At 37.4% G+C, this 27,739-nt stretch overlaps 1 protein-coding gene across 2 annotated transcripts in view; it reads right to left on the minus strand.

The window, feature by feature from the left end:
* Syx5 (syntaxin 5) overlaps positions 1 to 27,739 on the minus strand; it is a 161,498-nt gene that overhangs the window by 26,188 nt on the left and 107,571 nt on the right. For both annotated transcript variants that reach the window (XM_067153582.2, XM_067153583.2), the window contains exon 6: positions 13,733 to 13,854. In XM_067153582.2, the coding sequence (XP_067009683.1) occupies positions 13,733 to 13,854 (122 nt within the window). The remainder of the gene's footprint in view (positions 1 to 13,732; positions 13,855 to 27,739) is intronic.

Genomic DNA, 27,739 nt, shown 5'->3' on the forward strand with positions numbered 1-27,739 from the left:
TCACAAATGCTGGGGCTGTACCTTAAGTAAGGCCACGGCCGCTTCCTTCCCACTCTTAGTCCTTCCCTGTCCCATCGTCGCCATAAGACCTATGTGTGTTGGTGCGACGTAAAGCAACTAGCAAAAAAAAAAAAAAAATATTTAGCAAGTTTTGTAAGTTCTGACAATACCATAAACCAAGAAATAGGCAACAGAACAGAAGTTGCATCAAAATTTAACCATTCCATTCATCAACTATAGTCGTCCCCGTGTAAGGACGTACCCTAAGGGTGCAACCTTACCCTTTCTCCCTGTAATATTAAAGTATTGATTTATAGTAACTTTTCTTGCTGTTGGGTGTTTTTCAGTGTCGGTAACCATACAGTTTAGGGACCCTACTTGCCGATACGACGTCTTACATTTACTGTTAATCTGGCACGTTGGCAACGTTCAATCACTGTTCTAGTGTGAATTGCGTGTTGCCACCGCATTGGTATTAAAGTCACTAATGATACATTTGCGAGAATATTTAAAGAATATTTTCTTTTTCTGTGGGATTGTAAATCTATTTGGCTAATACCAGGTAAGTAGAATTGTGGCATGTTCGGATAATGCATTTAATAACACAGTTTGTGTGAAATGATGAGCACAACATTTTATTAATTACGTTCCTATTTCGTCCCATACTTATACGAACAGAATTCGATTGGGATGTCTAAGAAGGAAGAAAAATCTGCAAGAACTCCTCCGAAAAGGAAAGCAAGGTTACGTCCTTTACAAACATCGGGTCAAGAAATGCTTGTACATTGCTACGAGCAATTGAAACACGAACTACGACGAAGAAGGTATCAGTCGCAGTGATACGAAGCTAATGGCAAGAGTTTCATTATTAACTGGGGTAAGTGTTCGTTTTTATCTTGTTTCTATGATAAGTTTCTGACATAATGACAATCAGTTCAAATGGAGCATGTAGGCCTATACCATGTCTTGTGTCGACTTCGATACGGTTTGTAGACTTAACCTTTGTGTATTCCTGTTGACGTACGGTGTATGTGTATGTAATATATTTCTGTGTGTGTATTCTTACAGGGTAGTGGTGAATATATATGTTATATATTATATTTTATTTAAAAATCTTAGAATAATTTATCTTCATCAGGTGTCTTTGGTTTCAAATGTGCATTTCTCTTTCAGGGTCGCCCACATACTCCTGGAATAAACCACACAAATCTGGACATGATGTTCAAGGAGTAATTCGTCGACCTGTGTCTGAGGGAGGAAGACTGGTTATTGTTCATGCTGGAAAGAAAGATGGCTTTGTACCTGGTATGTTCTTACTTTATTTTACCTCATTTTATTATAGTGAGGTGATCTCTCTTTACATAGTTATGAGGGTATTTAGGGTTTGTAGTACGGATGTAAAGGGGGAGGGCACGTAAGTCTCTGATAAAACCCCAACTTGAGTACAGTTCCTGCGTATGAGACCCTCACTAGGATTACTTGATTTGAGAACTGGAAAAGTTCAAAAGAAAGAAGCACGATTTGTTGTGGGTGATTTCTGACAAAAGAGTAGCGTTACAAAAATTTTGTCGAGTTTGGGCTGGGAAGACTTGGGTGAAAGGAGACGAGTTGCTGGACTAAGTGGTGTGTTCCGAGCTGTCGGTGGAGAGGTGGTGTGGAATGACATTGGTAGACGTTTCAGTGGTATTTTAAAAGTAGGTAAGATCACAGTACAATTATAAAGTTGAGGATGAAAAGTGGGGCAAATATTTGTTTTTGTTTTTTTTAAGAAGGGAGTTAGGGATTGGAGTAATTTACCAAGGGAGATTTCAATAAATTTCCAAATTCTTTGCAGTTATTGAAGAAAAGACTAGGCCTATCCCTGAAACTACATCTTCCACCTGGGCGACTGATCTAAGTGCAGATCAGTGGTGCCCGATTGATTGAAATTGACTGGCACGAGATCGGTAGTGGCATTCTAACTTACCGCTCATTGGGTTCTGTACGTGGTTTTTGATTTTGACTTCTCCACTGTCAAGGGATCTCTTGGTTATTAAAAAGACTTGCAGGTATTCACTTTAGGCCAATGATTAACCTTAGAGAGGTACTTCAATCAAAACTTCCCCAGTGTATTTTCATATAATATTACTGGATATTTGTATCAGTAAATTACTTGTATTGCAGGCCTATTTATTATGTTTATTCTGCATTCGACAATCTCCACCTGAATCGGTGCTTGATACCTGACTGTTGAACACCTTCCAAGCTTCTTATTTCTTACTGCCTGATATAGGTTCAGTGTTCGCAGCAATTACATTTGTTCTAAGGTATTGAAATGGGTGTTTATACTTATATCTTTAATGCAAGTGATCGTGGACTTCTAATCCAGATATAGGCCTACTAATGGAAATACATTCATGAGAGATGTTAGGATAAAGTAGTGTAAGTAGTAATTCATTGACTTCATCATCAGGTGACTTTGCTACACAGTAGTTGGTTTCACTTAAAATCAGACATCTTTTTGTATCATTCAACAGAAATCACATTTTTTATCAATTAATAGGCCTATCCTTGAAGAGGGGTGATCTCATATTTTTAGGGAATACTTTTTTTTAGAAGAAATAACTTCATACTAAAACTTAAAATTCTTACAGGTGCTGATTTTATGCTACAAACTTGAAGAGAAATCAAGATTATGCTACAAAAGATGAGCTGCAAAGGTTGTGTAATATGAATCAAAGTCACTTAAAGAGGTACAGAAGCACCTAAACGTAAGTTTAGATAATGTTGTTTACATTCATGTTGTTGACTTTCATGTATGCATAACAATATTTCTCCGTTTCTTTAAAACCAGGTACATTGTTGACGAGATGCTGCACAGTGAAGGCCATACTGTCGTACGATTTCCTCCATACCACTCATTTTTCAATGCCATCGAATTTGCATGGTCTGTGGCAAAACAGTATTATAACAAAACAGTGGCTTCAAGACTGGTCATGGATTGGACAGAGCTACAGCTGTGTGGAAAGAATCTCTTGATCAGGTAGGCCAAGTGGAAATGTTATTTATTGGATATAAGCAAGTGGAGTTTATAATATACTTGTCAGGTTGTGATACTTCAATATATCCTACAGGTGACAGCAGAGATGTGGAGAAATGAAGTGAAACACACTGAGAAGAAGATTGTCGAGTCGGCCAACTAACTGGGTCATCTTTGAAAATGTCTTTTTCTATCAGCAGAGGCTTTTTTTAAATCGTCATATTTTGTATAGGCTACGCGAGATGGACAGTAGCCCACTGGTTTTCTGATTAAACATCATTTATTTAAGCTATTGCATCAGTCTACTTACATACTCACTGTCCACGTATACCGGTAACCTGGTGATTCGATTATTGAAGCATTGTGCAATGATGCAACATACAAACTGAGACAATTTCGAGTGGTCATGAGCATAACTCATAGTCATAGGGTAGGCTAAATAATAATGTTATTGGCTTTATGTCCCACTAACAACTTTTATGGTTTTTTTGAGATGTCGACGTGCTGGAATTTAGTCCTGCAGGAGCTCTTTTATGTGCCAGTAAATCTACTGACACGAGGCTGAGCACGTTCAAATGCCATCGCACTGAGCTCGGCCCTGCCAAGTTGGGTTCAGAAGGCCAGCGCCTCATCCGTCTGAGCCATTCAGCCAGGCGTGGAGGCTAGAGAGCTGAGTTTAAGTAATTGTCGAACGTCAACTAGTTATAAAAATACTGATTGATTAAACTAATACGGTAATTAGAATAACCTAATTGCCTATCTACTTACAAACTAGGTACTTTGGAATTATGTTCTGACTATCTTTTTAACACTGCAAATAAATCCATCTATTATTTAAAACTCCCTGTAAGAAGAGGACAGTGAATGCGAGTGGGTATTATTTTCAGATGAGCTGAGCTCGTGAGTCCATTGTAGCATATGATTTTTCCAGTGTACCATGACTCTGTATGTATTGCTTCAGTGGAAGTTTGGCTCCCTGCCAATGTCCAGTGTACCGATAATGAGCCGTGTGTGTGTTGTGTCTCACTGATCCGTGACTGCGTACGATTCTTTCAGTGTGCTATGATTCACTGTGTCTCGCTGCAACGGAAGCTCGGCTCCCCGCCAGTGTCCATTGTGCCGATAAGGAGCCGTGTATGTCATGTGGCTCACTGAGCCGTGATTGTGCATGATTTGTGTGCCGTGAGCTTGCCGTTCCTGTGAATCGATTCACTCGGACACTTGAATGAATCGATACACTGCTTCGAATCATGCACTCAGTAGCCAACATTAGTACAGGTACATAGTACATTACCATTAAGACAGATAGCATTGCAAAGTAATTCGTCTTTACCACAATAATAATAATAATAATAATAATAATAATAATAATAATCGTATGGCCTCAGTTACCGTGTGTAGACATTTGAAGTTGACGCCATCTGGCTGTCTGCTCGTCAATTTTGATGTTCCGTTTTATTCTAGGCCCACTAGATGGCAGACCGAGTATACCGAAACTCTCTTGGGCGTCTATGGCTGAGATTTAATTAATTTTGTCAGGTAAACACCAAATGTGTCGCCAGAGATCTTTTACATGCCGATATCGTACGGCATGGAGTGTCGAATGGACTTTTTTCCGCCCTTCAAAAATCCGACTACCTCTGCCGGGTTTGAACCCGCTATCTTGGGATCCGGAGGCCGTCACTCTACCACTGATCCACAGAGGCAGATGTCTTTACCATGAAATACATCGTCAACATAGATTAGTGAGGTTGGACATCCTGCCCGTCATCATTTGTAACACGTAGTGGGTGACATGGTACATGAGCTGCAAGAAAACGTTTAAGTTTTTATTCTGGATGAATCGAACTATTGGACGGTGATCTCAAGAGTGTTTTCTATACATCAAGAAATTGTAATTTTATTTTGTTTTCTCGGTGAAAATGTTTTGTGCATCTTGAGAAATTGTTTTTTTATCTAGGTAAAGACTATCCGAAAATTATTTTGAAAGAAAATTATTTAGAAACAAACTCTTTGGACATTTGAAGGAAAAATGTGTTATTATGTTTTGTGTATCCCAAGAAAGTTATGTTATTTTTTTTTAAGGTCAAAAGATTATTGGATAAGACTGTTAAAGAATTTTTTAAAAATGCCTCAAGATATTTAAGATATTTATTTGATTGTTCTATTATTCCAGTGATAACTAGAGAACTTGAAGATTGTATAATTTGGTCTTGTTGATTTTATGTTTTAAAATTTTGGTCCAGTTTAAAAATGAACTCCCTATACCGACACGTGTAAGAAATTGATGGTTCAATTGTTGCGTCAGCAATTTCTTCATGGCTTGTCATTTGCTTGATGCCCATATAAGGTTAGGGTTTTTGTAATTGGTTGTAATTAGAAGTGTTGTAATTGGTTTAATATGAAGGTGTTTTCCGATTGGCGGTTTGATATCGAACGATTTCCGGTATGATGTGAGGTACGCGTGTGCTACCGTTTTCTTGTTGTCTTTCGTTTTCGATCTTCGAAGAGGTCGGACGCGCGGTGCGCGCGGTCCGGGCCTATGGGGTCAACCTACCCTAAGGTAAGCACGTTTAATTATTTTAAAATTTTGTAATATGTGATTTTGTTTTTTCTTTCTAAATTTAACTTTCATGTGTTTCGGCCTTTCTTATTAAATTTCGCGAAATGTAAATGTTCTCATCCTGCCAGGAAATCACCTATTTCATTTATGCCTCTGTGTTACACGAGGCCACCTTTTGTTTGGAGGTTTACCTGTTTTAAAATTTCTTTTATCCTTTATGTTGCAATGTGTTAATTTTCCGTCAGGTTGCCTCCAGTAGCTCTGTATAATGAAATTACAAGAAAAGTCTGTAGTTGCCCTTTGATGGACCATCCAGAAGATTGTTTGTTATATCCTATCGGGTTTATTGTTCAAGATTCAAGTTGCAGTTGTATTTTGTTCCTTTTCACGAATTGTTTTCTATAGGTTTCTGTTCTTGTTTTTCTAATTATACTTTATACGAAGGGTATGGGCGAGTACGTTCTTTTCCTTACAACATCCTACGATCTTACAGCCTCATAGGGTCCAAGTCCGCTTTCCACACTATTCCTGTCTGTAGTTGTCATTTAGACCTTTAAGCTTTAAGTATCCTATCCGCATCTTTTATTTTATTTACAATTTTATTTTTAACGCAAATCGGGTAACCGGTAAATATCAATCCAGGCTACATCATTCATGAGTCGCTGTTGAACATACTGTACTTGTCAAAACTAGTAAGTTTCTATTTTACACAATAATAGTGAAATGTTGATGAAGACGACATACACCCAGCCCCCGTGCCAGAGATATTAACCAACGGTGGTTCAAATTTGTGACCCTGTCGGGAATCGAACCCGCATCCTGTGACCAAAGGCCAGCACGCTAACCATTTAGCCATGGGGCCGGACATAATAGTGAAAAACCACGTTCACTGCAGCTATTGTTGACTGGATATTTCTTCTCTTTAAAGAACAGTGAGTACCACGAATTAATATCCTGTTTTGTTGATTCCTGTAAACTTTGTATGTACCGGTACGGTGTTGGTTCGCTAGTTCCTAGCATATCTACTGAATGAAAACTTTGTAGATCAATGGATTCAGTTTTATGTTTATTGCCTTCAGTCGTCACGGCAGTGCTTTCAATGACAACAGTCGCTCGAGTACAATTCCTGTCGAACCTAACCTAACCCTGTGACAATCAGTGGTTTTCGGTGGATCACAACCTAACCGGTCATTATAATTTGTTTTCGGTGGATCACAGCCAAACCTGTCCCTATCAGTGGTTTTCGGAAGAATACAGTGGTTTTGTCACAAGCCAATACAGACTCTTGAATCAATGTGTGAAAATGGGAAAGTGCAGAAAACCCTCTTCAGGAATGCCAATCTCAAAGTCCACAGTCTTTTTAGCGTTGTCACATAGCTGAAATGTCACTTTAGAGGTAATTGTAAAAAGTCTTGTATATAGGCTCTACAGATACATAGTACATTACCAATTCCATCTAGATAGCTATGAGACGCACACTGCATAGCGGTTTCGCTCTATAGATAAATCATATTATAGTGAAAAAAATTTGTTTAAAAAAAAATCTGTCTGACATGAAGGTCCAGAAGGAAAATACTTTCATTGGAATTCTTATTTATGTGTTCACCACCCTAGTAGGTTTAAATAAACCTTATAAATGCTTCGTAAGACCCATTCTCGAATATGGATCTGCATGCTGGGATGCGTACAGGATGGGTTTAATAAATTCCCTAGAGAAAGTTCAAAGAAGAGCGATGCGTTTCGTAACTGGGAATAGGAGGAATACCATTAATTGGGAAAGTCTTGAATCTAGAAGAACTAGAGCTCGCCTGTGTGGTCTTTATAAGAGCTATACGGAAAGGGCTGCTTGGAGTTGTATTAGGAATAATTTGGAACCTCCCTCATACTTATCAAGAAATTATCATAAGCATAAAAACCAGCATATGGATGTGGGCAAGTTTTCCTTCGTCAACAGGACCGTAATGGATTGGAATAAATTACCTGCAGCAGTCTTTGATAGATTCCCTTCTGGTATCAAGTCATTTAAGAAGACCATTAGTGGTTGTGTAAAGTGAAAAGTAAAAGTTGTAAATTATGGGCACTGAATTTGTGATTTTCTGCTTCGATTAGATTGTGAAACTGGGAGGTTTTTACTTGTGGTATTCTCTTTCCAGGAAATTGCTTGCTGTACTCATGTTTTTGTAATTGTTGTTGTTCTTGGTTAATTAACAATGTTTTTAATGTTTTTTATCACTTGTAACGTTAAGCTAGTAGTAAGCTCAATCCATAGTTTTGTAAGCCATAGTGTCAAGCACTGGAAATAATTAAATTGTGTGTGAAACTGTACATGATGCTGGATTTAAAACGACTAGTAGTATTTCTTGTAATATTTTTTATGGAATTCCTTTTTGTACCGATACTTGAGTTGTTGTAGTTGTTGGGTAGTAGGTTTTAACTTTATCATCAGTTGTAGTGTTAAGCTAGTAGCAAGTTCAATCTGTAGTATTGTAATTTGTAGTGTTAAGTACTGGAAATACTTAAGTTGTGTGCGAATATGTATATAATGACACTGGATTTAGAAAGTTAAATTACTGGTATTTCTTGCTTGTTGTAATGTTGTTGTTGTTGTAGGGTAATTACGGTTTAACTTCACTTTATTATCACTTATAATGGTAAGCTAGTAGTAAGGTCAACCTATAATATTGTAAGCCATATTGTTAAGCACTATAAATACTTAAGTTGTGTGAGAATTTGTATATGATGTTGCTCGATTTAGAATATTAAACTAGCAGTAATGCTTGTAATATTTTCCTTCCATATATCTGCTTCTTGTACTCTTGTTCTTTGCTTGTTTGTTTGTTTGTTTGTTTGTTGTTGTGTAATTATGTTAACTTTACTTTATTATTACATTACTGTAAGTGACCGTTGCCACTGGGATATTTCCTATTTGCAAAATAATAATAATAATAATAATAATAATAATAATAATAATAATAATAATAATAATAATAATAATAATAATAATAATGAGTGACAGGGGTTTAACGTAATTTGGAAGGAATGTTTTGCGTATGATAAACAAGTACCAGTTTAACTACTGGGGGGCAAGGGCGGCATGCATAGAGCTAACCACTCCACTCCACCAAGTGCCAACGTTATGGATAGTAGAAGCTTTCACCTTCCACCCTTCCAATGGCTTTCATGGTTTGTACGGAGATGACTTTGCTTTTTGCTTTTTAAATATTAGTATTCATGTTTATTATGTTTGTTTATTCATACCCCTGATTTGTATTTCAGTGACCATGGAATGGCTCTAAATGTTGTAAATTATATTTATATTTACTTGTATTTATTTCCTTTTTCCATATTGCACATGTTTGTTGTTATTATTATTACTACTACATATCGCTTAACATGTAAATAAACTAATATTTAATACAGTAAATAATGTTTATCTCTTTGGATTCATTTTTTCGTTGCATATTCTTTTTGCTATGACAACATTACTTCTTTATGATATAAATAAATATAAAAGAAAAGTATTTCTTCCCAAACATATTTGTTATACGTGCACCAATCAGAGAACCAACTAGGGAAGTACCTTTTACTAAGGTGCATAATGTTTTTACATACATGTATAATTGAAGAACTGAAGATCCATATACAGGTAAGTGGGTCGCCCATGTGGTAGGCCTATTACGCGTCATAGGAAACTGAGTGAACTGGCTGTACAGTTTGATCACATTGCTGTGAGCTTGGTATCAGGAGATGGTGATGGATCTGAACCCCACACTCGGCAGGTCTGAAGTTTTTTTTTCGTCCGTCATTTTCATTTCAGGCTAGTGCTGTGTCTGTACGCTTATGTACATTTTAAACGTTTTAAATCTTAGCCCTCTTTCCTATCCCATTCTTGCCTCACAACCTGTCTTCATGTGATTTAAGGCAATGTATATGTAAAAATCTTGTAATGTTGTTTGACTCATAGTGCTCCTGTACATTGGTTTCTGTAATGTTGTAAGATTGAGATACACCAACTTGTAAGCTGAAAATATTTTTCAAATGCCAAATGCCGTAAAAGTACTTAGTGGGATGTAAAGCTGTTAGCATTATTATTAAAAGGAATGACAGATATGTCTTATGTGGTAAGTCCTTGAACTTGCAGAAATCACAATGAATTATACAATCTATATTCCCTCCCCCCTTCCTGTTTTTTATTAGTTGCTTTACGTCGCTCCGACACAGATAGGTCTTATGGCGACGACCCCCCTTCCTTTAAGAATGCAGTTATAGTAATGCGTACATCAGAATAAAGGCAGGATTTTTAAAAATTAATTTAAGCAAGTGAAGGAGAGAATGTATGACTAGCTCAGGTTGGCGGATTCGAGTTAGGCGGTATTTGAAAGTGCTCAAATACGCCAGCCTCATGTCTAGACCTACCGGTACATAAAGAACTCTTGCGGGACGAAATACTGGCACCTCGGCGTATATGAAAACGATAGAAGTATATAGTAGAAGTAATATTCAATTCTGCAGTGAGCTTGAAAGCTGACCTAATTTCCGTTCACGTAGCTTGGCACATTAGTGTTCTTATATGGTGGGTTCGAGTCCGGCGGTATTTGAAAGTGCTCAAATACGCCAGTGTCATGTCTAGATCTACCGGTACATGAAATAACTCTTGCGGGACGAAATTTTTTGGCAGTAGAACTTATTACATTATTATTTTCAAATCCGCAGTGAACTTGAAAGCTGACCTAATTTCCGTTCACGGAGCTTGGCACATTAGTATTCCTATATGTTTCCTGGTGAGCTTGAAGATATAACCAGCCTGCAGGCTGAAAATATGCCCAGTAATCTCTCTTCTTACTGGTTACCGGTATTGAAGAGAGAAGGAAATGTTCGTGCAAAAGAAAGGGAAGTCATTGGATGTCTGGAACTTTCGAAAATCACACTGCAAAGATTTATTAAATAAATTGTATCGTTTAACACGCCCCTCTTTTCAAGAATATGGTTAGTACGCCTACTGTATATCAAAATAAAGACAGATACATGCAACATTAATTTGAGTGAGAAAGTGTGTTTATTTCCTTAATTCCTCATTGAGCGTGGAAACCAACTTAATTATGAATATCTTGATTTATTTCATCTTAACTTTTAGCATTTACTAGGGTAGGGACACATTCATTATCGGTGTTTACATTGAGGTTAGTTTGTTATGGTATGTCTGGTGATTTTAATATGTAACCAGGCAGGTTGGCAGCAGTGATCAGCCATTACAAAAAAGAGAAAAGAAGAGCATCGGGCGGCGATATTTACTTTCTGGGGTATTTCCTTACGCGGCGATTACTATACATTGGGAGGACTAATTTCCTCAAGCTTCCAAGCTCACACTGTATAAAACATGTTCTGCACCAATTCTGATATACAGAGAAGCAGCAGCATTGACTAGACCTGCAAAATTCACCTACAAGCCACTGTACCGAACCCCTCCCTTACCGTTGGTAATTGACCCAGAACAACACGCAAGTCGGGAGATTCGAGGCGTGGACTTCGAACGGGAAAGGCAGAAAACAGCCCCGAACTAGATATGTCCCTTGTTATTAAAGAACAAGGAAATATACCAAGTACTACTCTGAATGAAAATCATTTAAAGTTAAAATAAAGGTTATTTAAATAAGCAGATATAAAACAAAAGAACTGAAAGCCAGTAATCAAACCAAAATAAATGGGTTACAACATAACGTACCTTCTCGAATGATCAACTTAAAGTCGTGGCGTGAGCTCAACATTTCCATTTTCTAACACCCAAGAAGTATTATAACAAGCCCACAGTTTTTGTAATGGTCTCGTTACATCATGGATTTATACCTCTGCCGTGCACACGGCTGAATTAAGCTAGATCTTTTTACGAGAATAACTTCATTCATCTCATATTTCTATTCACAGCGCTATCCACACAACAATAGCTCTAAACTCAATCAAAGCCCACATGTCCAAGGAGAACCCCCCCCCCCAAAAAAAGGGGGCAGGCAAGAAATTAAAGAAGGTACGAACATGGAGCAGAAAGGAAGATCTCTGGACCACGGAGATAATAATAAACAAAGGGATCACGGGCATGCGCGTAATCAAAATGTAAGAAGATAAACATGGCCGCCACTCGGGCAGGAAAAATCCAAGTTAAAGACCAGGCCAAAAGTAAATAATGTTGTACCGTGAACAAATATAAGGTACAGAACAAGGATAAAAAGAAAATAAAACTAATCGAATGGCCATCTTTTCACTTCGCCCAATCACCAACACCCATTCTAACATTCACACTATGTCAGTATCAGGAAGTAATTATGCGAGCGGCCGCTCAAGTTGAAAGTCAAACACCAATTCAAATAAAATGACTTGCCTTGTCACACAGTTATCGCGATCATAATAGCGACCATACGCACTCACACAGACCGTTTCACGCAGCGAAGCAGAAAGAAGCACATCGATCAGTTATCGATGACCGTGAAAAATGTTTTACAAACATTTGTAAAACCAAAGTTAAAAACCAAGACCAACATACCCGTAATATTCATACTTATCTTACCAAAGGAATGCAGTAAGAACTTGTTTTAAAAATATCGAATACCCATTTGAAACATAGGAATGCAATTCCGGTCCGTTTGGGCTGCACTGTTAATAAGCCTCATGTAAACAAAAGCAAAGATAAGACTCCAAGAAGATGAAAATAGTCGTCTCGTAAAAGGAACGATCACCGAGCTCGATAGCTGCAGTCGCTTAAGTGCGGCCAGTATCCAGTAATCGGGAGATCGTGGGTTCGAGCCCCACTGTCGGCAGCCCTGAAGATGGTTTTCCGTGGTTTCCCATTTTCACACCAGGCAAATGCCGGGGCTGTACCTAATTAAGGCCACGGCCGCTTCCTTCCACTTCCTAGGCCTTTCCCATCCCATCGTCGCCATAAGACATATCTGTGTCGGTGCGACGTAAAGCAAATAGCAAAAAAAGGAACGATCTTTAGTATATATTATGAACAGTACTGCGCTCTCGAGTGCAGTCATGGAAGTAGATAAGTCATTTGAATAGAGGTAGACAGAACTCATTTACATAGCAAACCACTGCATTAGCAACACAAATCATTTGAATTAAAGAAACATGTTAAGGAAGCATGGTTCACCACTGAAATGAAGATCTTTCGTTCTTGTCTCCAAAAGTCAAGGAGAGACAAAGTAAGGAATGATAATATCTGGCAACAATCTGGCAAGAATCTATTGTAAACGTTAGAATTAAGCAAATTATTTTGGTGTGGACATCACATGAGAAGGATGGCTCTAATTAGGATCCAAAGACTATGAATGTTGTTGGTAAGAGGTGCAGAGGGAGTCCGAGATGGTTGGGAAAAGCACATTTTTAAGGGCCTAGCAAAACATAATTTAAATTGGCAGCAAAAAGAAAATCAGCTGTGGATCAACAGGATGAACTGGAAGAGGCTTGTAAACACCCACATCCGGTTTTCTGAGTGGAGAATTGATGACGATATGATGATGAATAATGTTACTATTGGCTTTATGTCCCATGGTTTTCATTTCACACGAACAGTGCGTTCCTGCGACTCATACGGAAGAGCAACAGAGCATCCATCACGACCACACTCTGCAACTTTCCGAAACAACGTAAAATAGGTATTGCTGTATGGGTAAGAAACACACAAAGTAACAAAAGAGATCACCTCCAAGATGCAGACCTTCGGCAATCAGTGCTGGCAATGGATTTTCAACATGTACCGACCAGAAGTGATTTCAAACTATTAAATCTGGAAAAGGATGGAAGCAACCGAGATATCCACATGCATGTCAAACAGCGAAAATGGAAATGGATTGCCCTTACTCTGATGAAGTGAAATAAAGCCATCAAGAGAGAGGCCTTGGATTGGAACCCACAGGGGAAAAGGAAGAAAAGGAGACCTAAGTACACTTGAAGATCTGCAAACACTGAGGCATAAGAAAGAATAAATTGGAATAAACAAAAGAAGATGGTCATCATCAAGAAGATATGGTGATTCTTTGTTAATGCTGTAACTTCCACGAGGGACAATGGGAATTAGGTCCGGTAAGTTGGGTAAAATAGTCAGCAATAACGAGATACGGGAACCTATACACAAAATTCAACATAAATCTTACCGTTCTACCATTTCTTCCTGTTCTTTCACCATGTGAGCCAATTGTTGAAATATTCCACCCAGTTCTACTATAGTAGATTCTATATTCTGCATGGTTTCTGCTCTACTTTGTATGTAGCTATCCTGTAAACAAAGAAAACAACAAACATGTAATTAGAGGGATGGAAAGTCGAGGATAAAATTTTAGAAAATGAGAGCAGCAACGATCTCTCCTTGGGACGTAAGAGACCTTCCATATTGCTACAGTACAACAGATTACCTCATAACAATGCAACTTTTAGGGTCATTATTGTGCCATTTCACTGTTTGCAGTGAAGTTTATCTGGAGCAAAAATGGTGACAATGTCATAAGAACGCCAGAAATAAAACCTCAACGTGTTCGTAAATGTTAAAAGAATGATATTTTCATCAGGTAAAAGAAGGGAATGAATTATAGAAGGCGGTGAGAAAAGATGTCGTCAGATTATTGTTAAAATTTATTATTGAGAAAAAATTCGATTTCACTGGAGACATACTGGCAGAATCAATTAGTGAAGAAGGTTGATTGAGAAGAAAGAAATACGTAACTCATCATCATCATCCTAAACCATCTCCAGTTTCCCGGGTGTGGTATATGAGCCTCCTCCATCTCATCCTGTCCTTGTACCATTCTTCCTCCACCAACTTGTCCCAATCATGACCTCTCAACAGTACATCGTTCTTAACTAAAACTATCCATTTTCTTCGTATCCTTCGCACGGGTTGTCTTCCTTCTACTTTTCTGTCAAATTCCTTCCTTGCAGTTCTGTTTACTGGCATCCTCTTCATGTGACCAAACCACTTCAGTCTTGATATCTGAATTTTATTGAGGAGAGAATCATCTATTCGTACTTCTTCTCTAATTTTCTCATTTCTAATCTTGTCTTTCCTGGTTTTCTGGATCATAGTGCGTAGGAATTTCATTACAGCTGCCTAAAGTTTGGAATTATCTCTATTGGTCAGTGTTGTTGTTTCGAGACTGTATGTAAGAATTGGTATATAATAGGACTTGTACAATGTCATTTTTGTTTTCATGGGTATTTGCTCATCCCACAGCAGGCATCTTACCTGGTGGTAAAATTGTGTTGCCTTATTGATTCGATTGTTCACCACATGTTTTGCTAGGTTGTCATTTGATATAACACTACCCAAGTATTTGAAAACTGGAACGCTGTCCAGTTAGGCTTCATTTAACATGACTTAGTTCTGCTCCTTCCCCATACACTTTCATCACTACCGTTTTGGTCTTGCTGATTTTTAAACCATATTTCTTAAACTCCTCATTCCAGCTTTGCATTCTCTCTCCCAATTCCTCTTCTGAGTCACTCCAGATCGCAACATCATCTGCAAATCTGAAGGCTTTGATATCTCCATGTTCTTTCAATTGATTTCATTACTACATCCATTACAATAATAAATAGAAGTGGTGACAATGAGCTGCCCTGCTGCACTCCTCTCTGTTTCAAACCAGTCTGACAAACCACATCCTATTGAATACAGCTTCTATTCCCACTATACAACATTTTCACTTTGTCTATGAGGCTGTCTCGCACTTCAAGTTCTTTCATGCATTGCCAAATTCTTTCCCTTGGTACACTGTCGTGTGCTTTTTCAATGTCCAAAAATATTAGAAATAAAGGCTTGTTCTTCGCCCAGTATTTTTCCATTAGCATCCCAATTGCAAATATAAGGTCTGTAGTTGACCTTCCTGGTCTGAAACCATACTGCTCTTCTTCCAAAATTGGTTCAACAATATCTCTGATTCTGGTATCTCTTATTTTTTCCAATATTTTCAGGACATGAGACAGTAGTGTGATACCATGGTAATTAGTACATTTTCGTCACCTTCCTTTCTTGAACAGAGGTACAGTGATTCCCATCTTCCAGTCCTCAGGATAGTATTTTCCTCCCATATCCTGTTGAGCAGTCTGTAGAGCCACTGGATTCCCGGAATTCCCGCTGCTTTCAGCATATCTACACTTAGTTCATCTATGCCCACTGCCTTTCCTTTCTTCATGCTCTTGAGCGCATTTTCAACCTCAAGCCATGTAATTGGTAGTTCAGTTGTGGTTCCTCGACTTGGCTCTCCTCTATTCGTTGTTATGTTTTCTGTATCTCCATTCAGCAGCTTTTCGAAATAGATCTTGAGTTCTTGTTTAATTTCTCCCTCTTCTTGTGCCAGAGTTCCATCATCACGTTCTATTGCTTTTATGGTCTCTTGATCCCTTCGCTTGTTTTTCACTACTCTGTATAGCAATTTCATATTTCCTCTACTGTCCTCTTCCAGTCTGTCTGCAAACTCATTCCATTTCTTATCTTTTTCTTCCCTTACAATGTTCTTTACAGCAAGTTTCTTGTTCCTGTATACTCCTTGAAGTCTTTGTATTTCTTGTTCATTTTGTTCTTGTCCCTGTTTTTGTTTTTCCTTGTCCAGTGCCTTCTTTATTTGGTTTCTTTCTTTCACCGCTGTTTTCACTCTATAGTTCCACCATGGTGTCTCCTTTTTTCTTTTGATAGAACTTGTAACTCCACATAGGGTTTTGGCTTCTCCCAAAAAGGTGTCTTTGAAGGCCTTCCACTCTTCATTAACGCTGGTTACTTCACCCCTCGGCAAACTCTGTTGAATCCTTAGTTTGTATTCTTCCTTTATTTGGACTTCTTGCAACTTCCAAGTTTTAACCCTTGGTTTTTTCAAAATAATTTTCTGCGTTTCATTAGTCTTGTGTTTGAAGTCTACTACCAACAATCTGTGGTCACTGTCCATGCTTTCACTAGGGATGACCTTTACATCTGTGATGTACCTGCCACCATCTTTATTCGTGACCATTCCAACTGTACCTTGTTATTCTGTGACTGTCTGTTTTTTTGAAGAATGTATTTTTTTGTAAGATCATTTCTTCTGCACAGATCTAATAGTTGTTCTCCTTCTGGGTTCCTTTGCCCAAATCCATGTGGACCAATGATGTTCTAGTACCCAAGTCTGTCTACCCCAACTTGGGCATTTAGATCTCCAATAATAATAATATTTTCCTCATTAACTGTATCTTCCAGGTCTTGCCGAAATTTCTCTTTGTCTTCCTCACTGCAGCCTGTCTGTGGGGCATACACTTGTATGACGGTGTACTTAGTGTTCTCCAGTTTCATGAACATTTTAATGATTCTATCACTTTTGAAGATAACTTCAGCTGTAGCATCAGTCCCTTCGTTAATTAAGAATCCAACACCATTTTTCGCTACCTTCTCCTGTCCACTCCAGTATAATTTATATCCTCCACGAAGTAAAAAATACATAACTAAAGATAATAGTAAACATCTACACGGACAGTACAAATCATTGGCGGTAGAGAATTCTTACTATTTCGTAATATAAAACTGCATGGTCTAATTGGCAGATTACCTCAGTGCTACGTCATGAGATACCGGCAAGACGACGTACATAACAAAAGGAATTCAATCTTAAGATGTTACGGAATAATAACTGTTGCGCAAGACATAGAAAGATTATATTACGGTTAAATTGAAGCCTTACTAGACATATTGAAAGACTCAATCATCATAAGATATCATTATAAGAAGCAGTAGTCACAGATCATCAATAGATCGTAGTAGGCTTTGTATCCAGAAGATGACGAAAATGACCATGTTGATGTGCTTTTCTATTTCCACTGCGCAAAAAACCAACTACGTCATGTGCTAGAAAAGCAGAGGCAGAGGCTAACTACATGATGGTGACACGAACGACACGTCGAGCCCATGAGGACCAGAGATGGTCGAAGATCATCCCTAGCATTTCCGAGAGGCTGATACGATGTCGTGAACCCGAACACCGCATGTCCTAGCCAGCTGGACGAGTGACAGAGACAACGAAAGCAGGAGGAAAAGATAAGTTAACTAAGCTCATTCTTCTCGTGAGTAATTCAGATAATATTTGTTTGGAAAGTGCCATTTTATATTTATATTCCTTACTTGAAAGATTAATATGAAGTGCTATTTTAAGTTTCCTAAAGGAGCGATGTTACGTGAATAGTCAAATAAATTTATACAGTACCAGAGTTTATTAGGTAATCATCTAACATGAATGACAAGTCCATTGGAGTAGGAAGGGATTAACCAGTGATGATTTAATTTTTGCGTTCGTAATGTTGCCAATGTTGAATGAAAAGAGGTTAATTGGTGTAAATGCAATATTATTCGATATTGTGGTTAACATTAGGTTTATATTAGGGCATGCACTGTTAAGCTGAGATGAAATGAGATCGTATATAGGTTATTATAACGTCGTAGGAAGAAAAAATAAGATAATTTGAATTTGAAGAAAATTTGAGAACAAAATAATATATTTAGATGGATGATTAACGATGAGAGAGTAACATGCATCAAGTTGAGATGAATTATTATATTGTTGTAATGCAGGGTCAAACATGAGATGTGTAATATGAAATGAATGAGTCATATATGAGGAATGGTAGAATGTTTGAGGAATAATGATGGTGGTGATTATTGTTACGTCGTAAATGAAGAGAAAGATCATTTTAGCAATGAAATTAGGTCAACTGATGCAATTCGTGATAAAGAATAATTATAAATGGTTCTCAAACGTGTGTTAATTCTTATATAGTACCACATACGATCCAAATAAAATACCTATCTTAACAACTACTCATTTGATCATCGAAAATAATTCTAAATAGGGATGATAGCACAAATATAGCCTATTTATGTACGATTTCCTAACCACAGATATTTTCATTCTGATAAGACAAGTTTAGAAGCTTATTTATTTCCATTATATGATATCACTGGTGACATTATCTGTAACTGAATGTTGATGGTGACTGATAAGTCTTCTTACTAACCAAATTACTTAATAACTAGTTGAATTACATTATGTACTTGTCAGATGTGAGTGATAGCTGAATATCAGGTCATATATAATTACTGAATTGGCAATTAATTTTTTATTTTTAAGGTAATATTAATTTTTAATGAGCAACTCAACTAATAACAGTAATGGCATTTCAGTTATTTTATTTTAAATAAAGGAATGACTTAAAGAGTTATCTTTCCTTCAATGCAAGTGAAATACAACATTGAGAACTTGGAAAAGTTTAAAACATGTGAAATGTTTGTGATTTTTGAGAAGAAGGTTTCTTTAACAAATAATATTCCTGATGACTGAATGTGTTAGTTACTGGTAAACGAGTTTATTGTATTGTGAATTGATTAGGGAATACTTGATTAAAGGAAGTGAAAGTTATTAGAACCAGATTATGTGATGATGAATGAAAGATATAAAGCATGTTTTACATTTTTTCTACATTTGAATCAGTGTAAATAGTTTGCGTCTGATATTTTCTATAGCTCCCAATCAAGATTGTAAATATCTGAACATGTTTTCTAATTAATAACTTAGTTGGAGGCCTCTAATTTAAAAATATATTTTGAAAGTAATTGATGAGATGCGACTTCAGTTAATTATTATTTATTTCTTTAATGATATTTGAAATACAGAAACTACTTTTTCAAGATTTTTCTTTATTTCAATAAACAGTATTGTATAAAACTTAATTATTCTTTCAATGACTTCCTAGGATAAGTATTTAGTTTTTAAGTGGATGTAGGTTAAGAATTATGGCATGATATTCAGAAACAAACCGGATTTGCGACTAGGAGACGTCCGTTGCGTAGGTTTTGTTTATCCAGCAGTCTACCACGACGGTGTTTTCTCTTGATACGGAACCCATAGCCCTAAAATTCGTCTGTATTTGGAAATTGATGTTATGTTCGAGCTAGTCTGGATCTTACGCGACCCTAACTGGACGTGGGAACGGCGTATTATTAATGAGTGCAAATTTACATAAAAGAAGAAATAATTATGCCCATAAAATTCCAATGCAACTCACACCTGTACATTTTTGAACACATCAACACACAGTAGAAGGTAAGTATTGAAAAGGAACAAACAAGTGTCATCAAATCAAGTCAGAGACAGAGGAACAAAAAAGGAACATGTAATAGAACAAAAAAAATTGGCAGAACAGTGTGGGAAGAGGGAACAACAAAAAGAGACAAGGACAAACATGAAAACACAAAGGGACAAGGAAAATCTCCACATCTTCATACACTGCCATCTATGAGTAGATAGGCTCTCTCCTAGTCAGTACCAGTTCTTCTACATCTATCTCTTCTCAGCCCCTGACGTGCTCACTTACGCTTCTCAGCTTCATCAAGAGTGCAGGCATCAACACTCATTGAGGGGCCATACTGACAGATCCTCAGTCTTGATGCTGGAAGTGTAGGATAAGAAGAAAACTGGATAAATACAGAAAAAGGGGAGAAACATAACATAAACACAAGTGGTACAAGATTAGGAACACAGGACAAACAATAAAAGAGGAAAGGATCCCCATGGGATAATATATTGGAAAATTCTAATCTCCAAATCCTTACACACAAGTATAATTCCAATACTTATATTATCCAAATTACATCACGTCTTGTGTAGTTTCCCTACCAACGCCATCTATTCTGTCCCTCCTGTCCCTTCCTCCACAGTGCGTTACAGGCAGCTGACAGTCATTATTTTCCAGCTCCAGTTTCCCAGGTGTGGTGCACAAGCACTCGCCACTTCTTCCAGTCAAAACGTATAGTTTCTGTTCCTCTATCTCCTCCCACATGACATTCCTCTTGCTGACCTCTGATTTCGCTGTGTTTATCCATCGATTTCTTGGCCTCCCTACTGGCCTTTCCTCTTTCACTTCTCGGTCGAAGTAATTCTCTGCTGATCTCATTTTGTCCATCCTCATAACATGTCCAAACCATTGTGGCCTGCATTTTCCTAAAGCTTGGTAACAAGCATTTTGATGCCAGCCTTCTTCCTGTTTGCTTCATTTCTAATCTTGTCTTTCCTGGTCTTTTCGTTCATTGTTCTAATGAATTTTATTTCTGTTGACTGGATTTTACTATTAGGCTCTTATGTAGGGTACATGTTTTGAGTCCATAGGTATGTATGAAACGTGGTCAATTTTGCTTTCCAGGATATTTTATCATCCCAAAGTAGATTTCTCACTTGAAAATAAAATTGAGAAGCTTTCAAAGGCCTATTAAGGCCTATTAATTTCTTGGTTTATTGTGTTATCTTTTGAAATGATACTTCCATGGTATTTGAAGTTAGAAACAGATTGTAACTGAGTTCCCTCCAGAAAAATGTTTGAAATTGTGCCTGTTCTGTTGATAGTCATTTCAACAGTTTTTGTTTCATTGATGTCTAGTCCATAATCTTTAAACTTGCCATTCCAAAGATTTAGTTTCTCTTGTACTTCTGCTTCATTTTTCTCCTCAGATCAGAACATCTGCAAATATTACAGTTTTAGACTCTTTGCAATGTTCTTTAATATACTTTATGATCCGATCCATGACAATGATGAATAGGAGTGGTGACAGGGCACTTCCCTGCTGTACTCCTCTTTTGGTTTCAAACTAATCTGATCTTTCATCCCCTACTTGAATAGAGCTAAAGCATTTTTGATAGAGCATCTTAACTTCACCAATCAGAAAGTTTGGCATACCTATACCATCTAGACATTCCCAGATTATCTCCCTAGGCACAGCGTCGTAGGGCTTCTCAATGTCCATAAAAACCATCACTAAGTTCTTATCATATTTCCAGTGCTTCTCCGATGGCAAATGTCAGATCTGTAGTGCTTCAACTCTTCCTGAACCTGTAATGCTCTTCCTCCTTCTCCTCTAATAACAGTTCTACTATATTCTTGCTTCTGTCAATTATCTTCTCCAGAAGTTTGAGTAAGAAATTAGAGTATTGCCCCTATATTTCCACATTTCTTCCAGTTTCCTATTTTATACAGGGGGATAATGATACCTTTCATCCTGTTCTCTTTCCAGATGACAGAACTCTATACAACCACTGTATGCCTTGTGCTCCAGCTGCAGTGAGGTCATCAAACCCTGGGGGCTTCCCATTTCTTATGTTCTTCAGCTCAGACTCCACTTATAGCAATGTTAGCTAGTGTTGTGCTCCATCACTCGCACTTAAACAGCAGTCTTCAGTGTGTAGTCTAAAACTGTAGAAAACTCTGTAATGTTTGTATATTGGGTATAATCCACTAACATTCTGTTACATATAGAGGTTTCTGGAAACTTACAGTAATGATTTATTATTCAGATACTTGTGGAAACATTAGAAATTTTGTAGCCATGTCCATGTGTGTTTATAAATGGTAATCGAACATTCAAGTTTGATAGACTCCAATCGAGAGGCCGGTCGACTAATTGATGTTCGGATGTGTTCCATTTAGAGTGTCACAAGAACGTTTCCAGAAGTCAATATTTCTAGACTGTTTGTTGAATAGTATATATATATGAGCAAGACACAGTCAGTGTTGGACTTTGAGTCAGTATTGGACTCTGTGGTGAGTCAATCAGTCAGTGACAGACAGACAATGCAGTAAGAGAATGCAGAATGTGGGTTAGAGCGAGTTGATATCTGTTGATACTTGTCAGAATCAACTTCAGTGAGATGTTAGTCAGTCTTGCTTTGTGATAAAGTGAATAATTAATGTGTGGACTGCTGATATCTGTACTTTTCAGAATCGACTGTGCGATGGTGAAGAGAATAACCAGTGTTAGAACTTGTTAATATCTGTACTTGACAGAATCAAAAGTAAATCGATTCTGTGTGTTTCCTTTAATAGTGCAGTGTTGTGTATAACTGTGTATAACTTTGTGTTGTTAAGGAATAGACATAGCGACAATAAAGTGGTTTTATGTAAGGAAGCGAACGTATCTCGTGTGATATGTATGTACACCAAAATAAAATCACACTGAGAATGATATTCTGTACGTGGACATTCCCAATGTTCGTAACCAAAAGCCGGTGGTCACCATCAAGACCTTCATTTGAAATAACCTTAACATCAGTGATTAACTGGCTTGCACATCTATCAGTTATTATGTAGCGTTACTGTCCTTGCTTCCCATCCCAACTGTAGCGCATGATTTTATAGCTTAAAAATATACTATCTTGAAATTCATAAAACATAGAGTTGTTTAGTAATAAGGACGTTTGTAAAATGTAATATTTGGATACAATCAATCTTTCTTCAACATAAGGCACAAAATGAGGTTCTGAGCTATCTGAAGTTTGATAACTTTCGTAGGGAGACTGAGTCTTGGGAAGAAAGAAGCAGCCTTCCCTTGGCCTTTATTACAGCTGAAACTTTGGGGGAGATACTTTCCACCATGAGAAGAAACTGGACGCATTTCTTCCTACAGTGCTACAGCAAGTCTACTTAGTAGTGGTGGGTCATTGGAGTCAGGAACAAAGTTGTCATTCTAGTTCATCCCAGAGGTGTTCAACAGAATTGAGGTTGGGGCTCTGGGCTGGCCAGTCCTTTTCCAGAACCTTATTGTCCATAAACCACTCAAGAAAAGACCACACTTTACACCAGGGAATTATAATAAAAGGAATTAACTGAGGGATGTTCCACCATGCAACGCAATATATAATACAGAACATTTGAGTGAAAATAAATAAATAAATAAATAAATAAATAAATAAATAAATAAATAAATAAATAAATAAATAAATAAATAAATAAATAAATAAATAAATAAATAAATAAATAAATAAATAAATAAATAAATAAATAAATAAATAAATAAATAAATAAATAAAAATAAATAAATAAATAAATAAATAAAAATAAATAAATAAATAAATAAATAAATAAATAAATAAATAAATAAATAAATAAAAAACTACAAAGCAGCAGGAGAGAATCAAATAGTAGCAGAAATATGGAAGAATGCTAATGATCAGACTATTCAAAACCTACATAAATACATCATTGATATTTGGAACACGGAGAAGCTTCCTGAGGAATGGAATACAGCGATAATCCACCCGCTGCACAAGAAAGGTGATCGCTCCGATCCAAATAATTATCGGGGGATATCCTTACTTGATATTACATACAAGATTTTATCCAAGATTATATACACAAGAATCCAAGAACAACTCGACCAAGAACTTGGAGAATATCAGGGAGGATTTCGACCAGGTAGAAGCTGTCCAGATCAAATCATTAGTTTAAAATGGATAATGAAGCACCAAAGAGTTCGAAGTAAGGGTCTGGTCATCACGTTTGTAGATTTTAAAAAAGCATACGACAGTATTCATCGTGACTCATTATTAAAAAGCCTTAAAGAATTTGGCTTACATCAAAAACTTGTTAACCTCATTAATATGACTTTTAAAAATACGAAGGCAAAAGTTAAATTTAGAGGTGAATTATCAGAATCATTCACTATAAGAACTGGACTTCGACAAGGAGACGGACTTTCACCATTGTTATTTAATTGTGCATTGGAGAAGGTTATGCGTGAATGGAACAAGAAATGCCAACCAACTATCAAGATCGGTAGAAATATTAAACTCAACTGCCTTGCTTTTGCGGACGATTTAGCATTACTTGCAAATACAATAGAAGAGGCTAAATTTCAAATTGAACAACTAGAAATTATAGCTAAAAAAATGGGATTACAAATTTCATTTGAAAAAACAGAAATGATGCCAACTTTTAAAGTTGATTTACCAGTTATTCAGCTGAACAGTAATAAAGAGATTAAAATTGTTCAGAAATTCAAATATCTTGGGGAAATAATAACATGGAACACAAATGAAAAAGAAGCAATAGAACACAGAACAACTAAATTTAAACAAGCACAAAGACTTACCTGGCCAACCTATAAAAAAAAATCTCTTTCGATAAACGCTAAGCTGAAACACTATAATTCCATAGTTAAACCAGAGGCAACCTATGCTAGTGAAACTTTATTCAAATTAAATGTAAAATCTACAACAGACAAATTACAGAAAACTGAGAGAAGAATTCTTAGAACAATTATTAATAAAAAACACCAAGTTGATGGACAGTGGAGATTGTTGCCTAACAACATTGTCTATCGTGAATGTGAATCAATAATATCTACAATGCGTAAAAGAAGAATTTCCTTTTTCTGTCACATATCAAGATTAGCAGACACCAGGATATTGAAACAACTATTCGATTACTTTTTGAAGAATAAAATCAATAATAATTGGTTCAAAGAAGTTCAGGACGATTTGGAAGAATTGGGTATAACTCGGCAACAAATCAAAGACAGAAAAGAGAAGAGGATTTTGAAGAACAAAAGCATAAGTCTCAAACTAAAAGCAGTTGAACGGAAACAATATACTATATCGGACACACAAAGGGCTTCCAGGTCGGAGAGGATGAAAAAGTTCTGGGAGAAGAAGAAGAAGAAGAAATTAACTCAAATGTATTGATTTCAGTGCTCCAATGTGGGCGTAAAATATGTAAATAAATAAATAAATAAATAAATAAATAAATAAATAAATAAATAAATAAATAAATAAATAAATAAATAAATAAATAAATAAATAAATGGCTCCGGGAATGAACCTGGGGGGAGTCCATGTGACTCCGGACAAAAGGGAGTGAAATGCGTCGTTGCCGGCCATCTGCAACATAACATATTGGATTCAGCAAGAGAATCCAACTAGCCTCTTTCACTCCAACTCCAGCACGTAACCTGCACGAGGTGTCCCTGCTAAACTGAGCAACCCAGTGGAGGTTGGGTAACCAATCCCAGCGGAAACTGGGTCAGTGAACCGATCAGTGCTGGGGGCTTCAGGGCTTACAACCCTGATAGTTAAAAACTTGTTACCTTCGGGTGACCTAACCTAATCACTTGTGTGATAGACTGTATCAAACATGAAGTACAAACTTAATGAACATAATACCTCAGGTGGTAGACGATCCACAAGTAGGTCATCGGATTCTGGGGGACCTACACCTTCATGTGACCCAGTCGGATCTAAACGAAACTTGAAACGAAATATTACGTATCTAGCCACAATCAATATAAACTCCTTGATCAAGACCGGAAAGCTTAAGCATACACTTGATGTACTGAACGACAAGAACATCAGTATAGCAGCTCTCCAAGAGACTAGGTTTCCGGACGAAGAAGCCATAGAGTCTCAAGGATATAGAATATATAAAGGGAAACCTGGTAATAGAGTAATGGAAAATGTACCATTCCTTGGGACTGGTTTCGCAGTACACCATCTACTGGTTAAAAGCATACTTGACTTTTCATCACCAAACGATAGAACATCGGTGCTTTCCTTCAGATGCAAGAATAGGGGATACTCAATGATTAACTTCCACGCTCCTACCAATGACTCTAACAGGAAAAACCCAGAAATGACAAACCAGTACTGGGATGCCCTTGAAGAAACCCTTGATAAAGTACCAAATCATCATACGACTATATTGTTAGGAGATTTCAATGCCCAGATCGGTAGAGAACAGAAATACCGGAAGATTGTCGGAAGATATCCTGCCCATAAGAGAACCAACAAAAATGGGGAACGCTTAATCAGTGTCTGCACCAAGTATGGATTACTTTTGATGTCTACAGCTTTCAAACACCTTCCCAGAAAGGCAATGACATGGCAATGCCCAAATAGCATGATGGGTGAATTCCAAATTGACCACGTAGCAATAGACAAGCTGCACCACAGGGATATTATGAATGTCAAAGTGATACGAGGAGCCAACATTGACTCTGATCACTACCTGTCTCTGGTTAAAACGAACCTGAAACCACTAATAAAGACCACGGGTATGTTAGCAAAAAACACGAAGATCCCTAGGTTTGATATCACCAAACTCAAAGAAGACAGCACTAGTTACCAAGAGAGGCTGATTCATAATACCAACAGGATTAACACATCTACAAAATGGGATCAACTTAGGGATGCCATAACAGTAGCGGCTCAGGAAACAATCCCCAATAGACCTAAAGGGAACAAGCATCCGTGGTGGTCCAGCGAATGTGATAAAGCTATAGAAGCTAGGCGGCTAGCGTGGATCAAATGGAATGTACATAAGAACGAAGCTAATTTACAAGCCTTCATTGCACAGAGGAAAACTACGTCGAGCATCATAAGAGGGGCCAAGAGGAAGCACAACCAGGAACTGATTAAGCAAGCAGAGGAGGATTTTGTAAGGAACAACTCTAGAGATCTATACAAGGGCCTCAAGCAACAAACAACCCAATTCGCTTCCCCTGCTTTACATCTCCAGAGACCAGATGGATCGCTGTGTCTTAATGACAGCGATTGTACCAAGACCCTAGCTAACTACTTCAAAGGACTCTTAAATGCAGAAGAACCTATTGAACGTCTCCAAGTTACAGAACCAACTAACCCCAATACTGAGTTTATCCCTCCTCCAACGTATGAAGAAGTCAGAGATGTAATTAAATTACTCAAGAACAATAAAGCTTCTGGAGAAGACGGGATAGTAGCAGAAATGCTAAAACATGCCGGAGAACACACCTTCAGGAGCATACATAAAGTAATTCTGGACATATGGACTAGTGAGAGGCTCCCAGATGATTGGACGTCAGCCATTATCCATCCAATCCACAAGAAGGGAAGCAAAACAGATCCCAGTAACTACAGAGGAATATCACTCCTTGCTGTTACCTATAAGATATTTTCCAAGATTCTGGAACGCCATGTCACAAGACAGTTGGATAAAGAGTTAGGAGAATATCAAGCAGGGTTCAGAGCATCGAGGTCCTGTACCGAGCAGATACAAAATCTGAAGACCATCCTTCAATACAGCAAATCAAGAGCTCGACAATGGGTAGCTATATTTGTCGACTTCCAGAAAGCATACGACTCAGTAGATAGAATTACTCTTTACAATACATTAAGAGAACTAGGACTTAACGACAAGATCAACAGGCTGGTGCAAGCAACCTTGCACAATACCACAGCCAGAGTAAAGTTTAGAGGACAACTCTCGGAGAGTTTCGCCATTAAAACAGGGGTGAGACAAGGAGATGGCATCTCATGTATATTATTTAACTGCGTTCTGGAAAAGATAATTAG

This window comes from Anabrus simplex, chromosome 9 (genome assembly GCF_040414725.1).
Source record: "Anabrus simplex isolate iqAnaSimp1 chromosome 9, ASM4041472v1, whole genome shotgun sequence".
Lineage (NCBI taxonomy): Eukaryota > Metazoa > Arthropoda > Insecta > Orthoptera > Tettigoniidae > Anabrus > Anabrus simplex.